Genomic DNA, 12,024 nt, shown 5'->3' with positions numbered 1-12,024 from the left:
TCATAAGATCACAGAAGCTCTTATTTAATAGCAGTGGTTCTCAACTTTTTCTAGACCACAAATGATGAAGACTGTGGACTCTCCAGAGAAAATTGCACGCCTGCATGAACATATGTTTTGCATATAATTTCAGGGTCATAAACTCAGTGCCAAACATTATATACATGACAGGCATAAAAACAATGAACATATATCTTCAGTCAAATTGATTTGGGTATCGGTTTGAGTGTTGAATACCTGGAGTAAGGATCAGACAATGGAACATATAAAAGGACTCGGAATGATTTAAATTTTCATATTTTTTAATGAAAAAGTTTTAAGTTCACTGTTAAAATCTGAAGTCTATTGATGTAAACTTCTCTTTTAAAGTACTGACCATAAGTATGTGATAGGTACAGAAGAACAAACATTTGACATAATATGATGGCAGTAAAGAAGAAAAATGTTTACTATATACAAATATCATCAACATGTTGTTGATTCTGTTAAGGAGTAAACTAAATCTTCCAAATCATTTTAAGTCACTTTTCAGTCAACAGAGGGCACTCTAACCTAAGTAGCTCTTTAGAACTCAAGTATCTTCCCTTTGGAAGAATCTTTTTTATATGAAACTTTACATGGCACAGCATCCAGCATTAATACATACCAGCTTACATTCTGTAATGCCTGATCAGATGTTACTGCCACCTTATCTATGTGATGAAAGGGCATCATTTATAGTCATTACTGGATATGTTTTCAAAACAATAAAATACTCTTGAAGAGAATTATTATGCCACATTTCATTTTGTTAGTCAAAAACCTGAAAATAATTCCTTAATATTTTGTCCCAACTATGAGGTACAAATACAGAAACTATATACAGGTAACTTTTTAATTATCCCCTTCAAGCATACTATAGATCCATAATCAATTTATCTGAAAACCCTAAGGTGAGAAAATCAGAAAATTCAGGATTGTTCAGATCTTAGGAAAGTAATATAGTACATACATGGTTTATTAACTAACTCCCCAATGGGACCAGGGGCAGTACCATGTAATCAAATACAGTAACATTTCTCTAAAAATATGTGACTATACAAAATGGGATAAAGACTATAAATAGCCTTAAAAGGGGGGACTTCTACTATTGCCACCAAATCTGTTTTGATGCCAAACTTAGGCAAAAATATGCAGTTTTTCAGAGTTTTAAAAATTTGGCACCACAGAGAAGGGACTATGGACCTGTATGGTAACATATTTAAGTTCATACTTTTATGGTAAAGATTTTCTATCTTAGGGTGTAATATAAAGAATAGTAACTGGTAAAGTGAAGATAAATATTTGAAATTCAGACTTTCAAAACACAAGTAAAATGAAGAAAAAGACACAATTGGTCACAGAATAATTTTGAGTACCTTCTAACACAGAAGGTTAGGTTAGGTGACCCAGGTAATTAAAATAAACTCTTCAGCCCTGATTTTTCTCTATCGCCTGTTATGTAATCATTTTAGTCATTTTGTAGACAGAATCATCTAAAACACAAATCCTATCCTTCAGTGTTGACAGGACAAAACTGAAGTTTAGTTTGTGAGAGAAGGCCCTTCACATGTGTACCTTGTATCCCTATCTACCCTCACTCTCCATGCCTTTCCTGCTCCATCCACCACACTCCACAGTTCTGAACTGCTCATAGCTGCCTCAAACATGCTTTGCCCACTCTAACTCATCTAAAGACATCTCTTCTCTGCCTGAACATGTGCTGCTGTTTTATCTGGCATTTCCTTCTGGCCATTAAGATTCAGCTTGCATGCCACCGCCTGGAAGTGCTCCCTGACACCCATCCCTCCCATGCACTTCCACAGCAGCACAGACTTCTACGTACAAAAACACTTGGCATACTGTGCTAAATGGGCATTTTCCTTGTAGTTCCTACACCAGACTCTGGTCTCCCCGGGGGCAAAGACCACGTCCACCTCTTCATTACTTCTTGTGTCTTCAGTATGCAGAACAGTCCTGGTACATGGATGGGACTGCGTACCTATTTGCTAGATAAATTAATGAACCACACAAGTTCAGAAGAGTGAAAAATCACTTAGGGTAAGAAAGTTCAAGAACAGATTTGAACTAGATCTTGGAATAGATCTTGGATATAGATTTTTTGACAGCTGAAAGTGGAAGGCACTTTAAATTGTGGGGGAGTACCCAAAACATGGAGACAGCACAGTGACAGGAATACGGTGCTCCCTTGAGTCACCTTATTTCACTGTAGCAAAGGGCTTGTGAGGGAAGAAAAGGAAAAACTGAATAGAATATTGATATCATCATCATAATCATTAATTAAAAAGGCAGTGTGGTAGAAAGAATGACAGAGCTTGGGTAAAGTCATTTCCTACTTCTGATATTACCTACAAATTTGAGGAGTGGGAATAACTTCACAGTCCTAAGATTTTATGACCTTTAAAAGTGGGGTGGACCTAGCTTCCTGGGAATACCATATTTGGGAGATTGGGGAGGGCTCTGGGTGCAAGGATAAGAAGTCTGGATTTCCAGCTATACGAAATGTAAACTCACCAAGGTTACTGACCATGGGTGTAACCTGATGGATTTGAGGCAGAGGAGACTCCCATGCAGGCAGCAAGACTCCCCAGGGAACTGTAAAAGTATCTAACAAGGCAATTTCAATGGTCTGGGGATGAAGTGACAATAAAGACCTGGGTTTAGCTCTCTTGGGCAAATGTTGTAAGTCACCTTGGGATCCTAAGTATTGTTTCTAAAGGAATACTGAAGAATAGCCAGGCCAAATCTTTATTTTCCCCCTTAAATGCAAGTTGTTACCCTGATATGGATGCTGGAGATCATCACTGAGCTTCAGCAAGCCTGAACATGGGGAGGTGACAGTCTCCACTCTCACTAACCTGATGCACACAGATGTTACACTTATCACAGAATACCATATCATTCCCTTCTTCACTGTCTGGAGACCGGCACACATCACAGATCACATCTTCATCATACTCTATACCTAGCCCTTCCTCTGTCTCAATAGCATGGTTCATATTTTCATGGCATTGGCGTTCCAGAACTTCTACTGTCTTTTCCATAAGATTCTCATCAACTGGCTCACAACCTGCACAGAAATACAAACAATCAATCAACCCATCGGTCAGCTGTCATTCCCGAATTACCTACTGTGAGCCCAGTGCAGGGATGAGGAGATTTCAAAGAATCAGTTACTAGAGCTATTCTAATATTTATATAGTGTTTCACACATGAAGTAAAAATATATTTCACCATATTTCTTGTAAGACATATTACTGACCCTTTAAATTTTCTGTCTAAATCCTAGCCAGTCTCCTCTTTGTGTTTTCTCTTATTCCCACTGAGGGAGGACTTTTAGTGAGGTTTGTAATTTTGAACACTTCAACTTACAGTATAATAAAATAATTAGAATAACATAACTATGTGGATACAAATAATAATACAGTCTTAGCAAATTAGTCTCAATGAGCACATCTAATGGCTATACAAGGACATTTTCATACAAAAAGGTATTAAGTCATAAAAGAAAATACTAGGTATTGTACATGTAATTATACATACAAAATATTTTGTTTTTCAACCTTGATGTTTAAAAAAATCCAATAGTATTTTTCAGTGTCAAATTCCAACATGAAATAAACTTATCAGCATTTACATAGGTCTAACTGCAAATTCTGAAGTTACTTTTCTTGCCTCTTGATTTCTTTTCCTTCTGTACTTTTAATTTTTCTTAGTCTTTCATATTTAATAGCCCAATATAAAGATTCACATGGTAGATACTGATAAAAACTAAATATGTTTCTGCTTGGAAGGATCATATTCATATATATATACATACACACATATACGTTTATATGTATACGATCACATTATATATGTATATTTTTTCAAACACCTTGTAAATTCAGAATCAATTCTCAGAATAATCCAAAACAAATTTACCCAAGTAAGATAAAATTACACATAAACTACCTTTTTCATGTTGCAGCTATTTATAAATTAAAAAACCACCCAGGCAGTATGTTTCATTTTTCCACTTATAAACCACACATTTTTTTTCTGGAATGAAGGAGTATTAGTGTCTGATTATAAAAGTAGTTGAATTTGAATTCCAGCTTGATCTCATATTGGTCATATAAACTTTGACATGTTATTTATCCTTTTTAGGGCTTAGTTTTCTTATCTGTAAAATAGGATAATACCAAACTCACTGATTTCTTGTGAGGCCGAGATGAGATAATATTTACACATTGCTTAGTATAGTGCCTGGTATGTAGCAAGTGCTCAATTTTTAAAGTTCCTTAATCCCAGTAAAAAATGCGCTTAATTTACTGTTGTTTTTAAAAGTTTATTTTAAGCTCTTAGAAACCTCACTACAGTATCATTCATCCTAAAGGAATGCTTGAGATAAGGCAATCATCTTTTAAAACTCATCCATGCCTAAATGCAGTGTGGTATCCTGGATGGAATCCTGGAACAGAAAAAGGCCATTAGTAAAAAAACAAGAATAAACAAAACTCTGATGGAATCCCAATAAAGCCTGGAATTTTGTTAATAGTAATGTACCTGTGTTGGTTTCTTAGCTTTGACAAATGTACCATGGTAAAGTGAGATGTTAACATTAGGGGGAACTGAAACTGTGTGAAGGGTATATGGTTACTGTATTAAATGTGCAACTTTTCTGTAAATATGGAACTATTTCCAAATAAAAAAAATTTAAAAACTCATCCAAAAGGAATTAGCTGCAAAATACCAAAGGGACCTAGTTATAAGGTGATGTCATGTCAAAGGCAGCAATGTAATGACTGTAATGTATATGGATGTTATATGGTTCACAAACACCACATGTCAAGCCATCAATCTACTTGATTATGCCCCCACACTGATTTTCCCTCTCTGCCAGTCTTTTATTCTCCTATCTTTGTGGTTCCCAACCTAAATTGAATTGCCTTCCTCTTAGAGGGCAGAGCAAGAGAAGACATAAAACAAAAAGTTTCAAGAAGCAAGGAGTAAATGTTGGTTACTAGCAGAATAAGTACTACCATTATGCCAAACTGGATTTAATACAATTTTAACTTTTTGTTCACATGCATTCAGATACCAACCTTAAAAGAAAGAGAAGGGAGGGGAGAAAAGTACAACACTGATTCTTGTACTAACAATGAACAAATGTGATTCAAACAAAAATGAAATCAAATGTATCCCTTCACTGTATCTCATATTAAAAACCACCCACTGTTCCACAGGACCACTTGGACCTAAACACTGCTCAGACTGAAGACAGGTCATAAAGAGTTTTGTATAAATATTATAAAGTGAGTTTCCTTTCAGCCTAGGATTTTATAGTACTGTACAGTACACATTCTCTTTAAAAATTATTTTTATGCTTACTCCCAAGTTTTTTGCTTCATTTTATTTTATTTTTGAGAATTGCATGGCAACTCTGGAATTCAATAAAGGTAGCTAACAACTGCTTTTGGATATTTTTGCCCTAGCATGCCATTCTTATTCTGAGCAGCAAAATTGTAAGTTCTGTATAAGGTGTCCTGGTCACACCAACCTGTCAGTTGTAGTGCTGTCTAATGCTGAAGTTGGAACTTCTCTCCATTAGAACAAGATGGTGGATGTGCCACTACCCTTGGCTTTGTTCACTGATGAAAGCCAAGAGTGCTTTTCAGGGCTGAGTGAGGAACCAGTTTCAGAATTTTTCTCAACCAGAAATCCAATCAGCTATAATCGCTCACATTCAGAACTGGGAAACAGCGTTGTGAAACCTACATGCTATCCCTGACCTGTGCTATTCACCATGAACAAGGGAAGAAAAAGTCCAATTTAAATGTTACTGCTCTATTTCAATATATTTATGCATTTTGATATATGCCTTATTAAAATAAATCAAAGAAAGAAATAAACAAAAAGACCAGAAAAGAAAGGAAGCCACAAGATGAAAGCAAGTTCAATGGTTGGATGACTTAAAAGAAAAATAAAATCACATGTCGAGTCAAGAAACAACTTACTTGTGAGAAAACAACTTACCCATTTCTGCAAGGTCTTCATTGAGTTCCTGGAGCCAGAAGATATCCATGTCATCTAGGTCATAGCGGCACACAGATGCCGCCTGCTCCTTGATGTTGACATAGCCAGGCTCTGTGGTCTCTGCGACAGAGGACTGGATATACTTCCGGGGCCGGGTATATAGAACTTCCTTTACCTTCTCAGCTACAATCCTAGAAAAGCAAAAGAAAGACACTAAATAACAATCAACAGATGACAGATTGTAGGTACTGACTGAATGGGCCCAATGACACTCAGGCCATACAGTGGAGTTGAATGCTCTTTCTACCCTGTGGAAACGTCCTGCTCTGCAAACTGGGAAGTACGGCAGATCCTTTTCCAGAAAGCAAATGGTTCTACAAATTCAGTTTTGTTTTTTTTTAAAGATTAACTTTTTAAAAAATATTTTATTTATTTATCTTTAGAGGGAAAGGGAATGAGAGAGGGAGAGAAACATCAATGTATGGTTGCCTCTCGTGCGTCCCCTGCTGGGAACTGGCCGGCAACCCAGGGATGTGCCCTGACTGGGAATTGAACCGCAATTCTCTGGTTTGCAGGCCTGTGCTCAATCCACTGAGCTACACCAGCCAGGGCTACAAATTCAGTTTTGTTAAGTCCTCCGAACACTGGCTGCTGATGAGGTTTTTTGTTTTGTTTTGTGATTAATCCCTCTACCTTTTTCACCCAGTCCTGCAACCCCTTTCCCCTGGGCAGCTGTCAGTCTGTTTTTTGTATCTATGAGTCTGTTTATATTTTGTTCATTAGATTCCACGAGTGAAATCATATGGTAGTTGTCCTTCTCTGACTGGCTTATTTCACTTAGCATAATATCCTCCAGGTGGTGCATTACAAAACTGTACACCTGAAACATATATAATTTTATTAACCAATGTCATCCCAGGAAGTTCAATAAAAATATCATTGTTGTATTTCTTCTTGTCTTCACTATTTATGTAGATGAGTGAAAGCCAAGAGTCCACAGACTTACACAAACTTAAGGCATTTCCCAATCATAAATGATAGCAATCGTAAGTCTGGGCCAGGGCTACATGATGGGAGGAAAGATTCCTGTTCTTCCATCAACTTCTCCAGTAGGCCAGAGAAAACCCAGATTTCCCCTTACCTTTTTAGACACTTAAGAGCCCAAGGCAAGGAAATCAAGCAAGGGGAGAAGTAGAAGTTTCTCATACCAATGACCTAGTCTACAACTGATGTTTTAGGCACTGCATTATGCATCGGAAAATATAACCAAGAGGAAATCTGTATTATTATTCCCTGGCAATTTTAAAGAACAGGGTGGGCCATCTAAAAAAGAGAAAAAATATATATCTCATCATAAAATAATGAAAATCGTTTCTCTAGAAGGCTTCTAAAGCCAATTTCTTTACTCTAGAGCAGTGATTTTCAGTCAGTGTGCTGCGGCACACTGGTGTGCCACAAAAATTTTTAAAACATGTAGTACCTGACTAGTCAGAGACATGAACCTCTTTTTCTGAGACTGTGAAATAAAAAATTACAATGGCCAACACAACAATAGCCATCTGGTGTCAATGAATAAAAAACATTTTTTGTCAGACCAACAAAAAATATATTTTTTTGGTATGCCTGGAGAATATTAATAATTGGTTTATGTGTGTCACAAGATGAAAAATGTTGAAAATTGTTACTCTAGAGCTGCTATACAAATGGAAGTATTCATAAACATAAATATACTCATATGAATACATATAAATAATATAAGGGGGCCCCCCAAAACCAGAATTTACTTATAAAAATTATGTATTTATTCTTACATGTTTAAACGTCAGTCACCTTCCAAGTACTCTCCATTTGATGCAATACACCTATTGAGACTTTTTTCCCACTGCTCAAAACAGTTTTTGAATTCACCAATTTCGATGCCTTTTAGTGCTTCTGATGTTTTTTGTTTCATTTCTTCCACACTGGCAAAACATTTCCCTTTTAGGATGATTTTCATCCAGAAAAACAAACAAAAAAAAATAGCTTGGGGAGAGACTGGGTGAATATGGAGGATAGGGCTTGGGGGGCTCATGCCATTTTTGGTCAAAAACTGCTGAACACTCAGTGCAGCGTGGGCTGGTGCACTTGTAAACCACCCATCATGAAATGGGCAAACAAGCTGAATCTTCAAAAAAAATCCACTGAAGCTGAATGCAGCCTCACAACAACGCCAGCTGTACACTGATACAGGTGGGTTCCTAGAACACTCACCTAGCAGGGCAAGCCTGTACTGTAAGGATCCCGCTGTCCAGAAGTTAATTCTGATTTTGGGGGGCCCTCCCTCGTACAGAGACCAAATCTGCTCTGTAAATACATTTATAGAGTAAATATTTCCTCCTAACCATATGCTTTCAAAAGTGTATGGTTCCACTTATATATGATGAATAAACTTAGTAACTATACACATTTGTACATGTTAATTTTTCTATCATATGGAGTTTTTAAAGCCAAAGGCAACAAATACTTGAGGAAAAAGCAGAACCCTAAAATATTAATTGAAGCTAAAACTTTGGGAACTGCTGTCAGAGGCTTGCTTCCAACTGAAATTAACCCAGATGAAAGAACAAGACATGTGTATGAATTATCCAGAGACTATGAGACTAAATATGCTGTGCTTTTTAGGTGCATGGCATGTGAGGTAATTATAGAATACCCATTTCAAGATTTGTCTTCTTCTAGAAGGGAGAATATTTGATAACTATTCATCTCAATTGCCTCACATTCTATGTGGAACAAGAGAGATTATAAATGTTTTTAGTTAAACTAGTATGTTTATTAAGTTTTTAGAAGAAAACAAAGAGGAATATCTTTATACACTTGGGATAGGCAAAGATACTTTAAATAAGATAAAAGATATTAACCATAAAGAAGAGAGTGAAAAACTTCTGTTTATCAACTATACAGGGTGGGGAAAAACAGGTTTACAGCTGTCTATATAGAAAATATTACAATAATTAATAAATAATACAAGAATAAGCCCTGGTGTGTCTCAGTGGATAGAGTGCCAGCCTGAGAACCAAAGGGTTGCCAGTTTCATTCCTGGTCAGGACACTTGCCTGGGTTGTGGGCCAGGTCCCCAGTAGTGGGCACTTGAGAGGCAACCACACATTGATGTTTCTCTCCCTCTCTTTCTCCCTCCCATCCCCTCTCTAAAAGTAAATAAAATCTTTAAAAAACACTGTAAACTTACTTTTGCCTCTCCCTATATATAACGAACTCCTACAAATCAATTAGTAAAAGACAACCCCATTAAAAACTGAGCAAAAAAACCTGAATAGATGCTTGACAAATAAAGCTATCCAGATGGTAAGAAAGCTTTTAGAAGGTTCTCAGCCTCATTAGTTATTACAGAAATGCACACTGAAATTCAATCATTGTTATCTACCAGAATGACTGAACTTGAAGACTGACCAAATATTAACAATACTAAGTATTCATAAGGAAGTGGAGCAGACCTCTCATACACTGCTGATGGGAGTGTGGGTGAATTGGGACAACCACTTTAGCAAACTATTTGGCAGCTGATATTACAGATGAACACACACATACCTTATGAGCTAGCAAACCTGTTCCTAGAAATGTACTTAACAAAAAGTACACATGTCTAATAAAAGATGAATAAAAATGTCCATATTAGCATTTTTCATAATAACTGAAAACTGGAAGCAACTCACATATCATGAGCAGAATGGATAAAGAAAATATGGTATATTCACACAATGGAATATGTCACAGAAATGAAAATTAATGATCTACTACATGCAATAACATGGATGAATCTCACAACCACAATGATGAACAATATGAAGTTAAAAAACTGGCAAAATGATCACCTATAGTGATGGAGGTCCAGTAGGCAGGAACAGAGGGAGGGATTCTAGGGTATTGGTAATGTTCTATTTCTTGATTTGGGTGGCAGTTAAATGAGTATATTTAATTCAAGAAAATTCATTGACTTATACAGTTATATTTTGGTTACTTTTATGTTTATATATTATACTTCAATGAAAAATTTATAGTAATGATAACAGTGATGTTATCTCACTTATTTTTTTCATATGTGTATTTTCATATGTAACTAAAAAGGTCTGAATCTCAGGACTGAGTCTATTACAATAAAAAGATCACAGATTGAAACAGGAACACCTAAGGCAAGGAAATGCATGGGTAAAAAGTAAAGTTAATATATAGTCACAAGGAGAAATTCTTGTATTTATAGTTATAGAGGAGAAGGTCTGTAAGAATTAATGAAAAAAATTACTTTGGAGTTTTAAAAATGGAGCTTTAATGGCAAGTACACATAACATTGCTACAGCTGGAGGAAATTTGAAAATTATCTCTGGGTGATTTTCTTCTCTCTGTATACTAGGTTCTAGAGACACTCTTTGAATGGTCACCAGACCACTGCAAATCAGCAAAAGCTTGCAAGCCTAGAGGTATGACCAATTTTGTCAGAATGATGTAGTAAGTGCAGTTTTCAATTTGGATGCTTAGTAACTTTCTGGATGACTGAACTTTGGTGAAAGGACATGCAACCACACATGCTTAGTCCTATAGAAAGAAGGTCTATCCACTTGCTGCTCTGGAGGATAGACCAGCTACCTGCTACCTCAGGCCTACGTGAACACTGCTGTGATACTGAGGAGGCAAGAAAAGAAAGCCGAGATCACTTTAACCTGATGTATGGCCTCTTCTGGTGGGTGTCTTATGCACAGTGAGACCTCAGAGTGGCTTTAGTTGATATAAATATTGGTACTTAAGAGACTATGCATTTCCTAATGAGCAGATTAGAATCATTTGTGAACAGCACAGATATTGCACAAATACCGTAACACCATGGATTTTTAAAAGGCTGGAAATAAATGTCTCAAAAGCTAACTAAATAGAAGCTCCTTGCAGTAGTATCTCTAGGACTAGTTTCCCAAGATGCCCCTTGTTAATCTTGCCACTCTGGGCTGACTGCTTTTCTACCAGACTTCATGCCTCATCTACAAAACAGGACAATTATAACCTCTGTGACAGCTATTTTCAAAATCCCACATGCTCTTCTACAATGTGACTTTGCCACCCCTGCATCAAGTGGTAAATTCTATTTGCCACTCCTCTTGAATCAGAGAGGGCTCGTGACTATTTTCACCAATAGAATATGGCAGAAGTGATGCTATGAGAATTGCAAGGCTGGGTCATAAAAAGGAATACAGCTTTCACCTTGCTTGCTAGGACATATACATGTAGAGCCCTGTGCCTGAGGCCTGTAAAAAGTTTGCCTATGCTGAGGTTGCCATGCTGTGAGGAAGCCAAACCACATGGAGAGGCCACATGCAATCTTTCTGACATCTTAGCCCAGGTGACAGATATGTTAGTGAATAAGCCTGCAGATGATTCTAGCCCCCAGCTGATGAGTCACCCCCAAACTTCAAATCTTCCTAAGATGAGGTCATAGATATTGTAGAGCAGAGATAAGACATCCCCACTGTGCCCTGTCTGAGTTCCCAACCCACAGAATCCATGAATATGATAACATAGTTGCTTGATGCTGCTAAGTATGGAGGCAACAGTAACTGGAAAAACAACTTATACAGCAGTAGTACTGGAAAAACTGCCAAAGGACTGCTTTAAACTTTAAATAAGGTAAATGTGTGTATGAAACTGCCCTGTACACTGTGCTATGTACTGATTTCATAATTGAAAGCAAGAATAAGAGTAGGGGGAGGTGAGAGAGGCTTGATGATGAAATACAGCAGTGCAGTGGGAGGCAGGCAGGGCTTGTGTTCCATTTATCACTAGGGCTGTTCTTCCTTTGACTTACTAATCAAAACCCAAATTATCTTTTGGAAGTAAAGCCAATAGGATATCTTTTAATGTTGAATATGAGATAGTAGGCAATGAAGAATCAAAGATGACTCTAAGAATTTTGACCTGAAAGAC

General features: G+C 36.9%; 1 protein-coding gene across 3 annotated transcripts in view; it reads right to left on the bottom strand.

Annotated features, from left to right (window-relative positions):
- The window catches only part of JADE3 (jade family PHD finger 3), a 148,819-nt gene that overhangs the window by 25,659 nt on the left and 111,136 nt on the right, over nucleotides 1–12,024 (bottom strand). For 2 of the 3 annotated variants that reach the window (XM_037160410.2, XM_037160393.2), the window contains 2 exons: nucleotides 6,058–6,248; nucleotides 2,898–3,109 (listed from right to left, as the gene is read on the bottom strand). In XM_037160410.2, coding sequence (XP_037016305.2) covers nucleotides 2,898–3,109; nucleotides 6,058–6,248 — 403 coding nt within the window. Of the gene's footprint in view, nucleotides 1–2,553; nucleotides 2,647–2,897; nucleotides 3,110–6,057; nucleotides 6,249–12,024 lie in introns of all 3 variants that reach the window. The other variant, XM_053670600.1, reaches the window with a different exon arrangement.

Source organism: Artibeus jamaicensis, unplaced genomic scaffold, assembly GCF_021234435.1.
Source record: "Artibeus jamaicensis isolate MK-2021 breed Jamaican fruit bat unplaced genomic scaffold, CSHL_Jam_final contig_60, whole genome shotgun sequence".
NCBI classification, from domain to species: Eukaryota; Metazoa; Chordata; class Mammalia; order Chiroptera; family Phyllostomidae; genus Artibeus; species Artibeus jamaicensis.
Note: the sequence above shows the minus strand (reverse complement) of the source record. Positions and strands in the feature narration are given on the sequence as shown.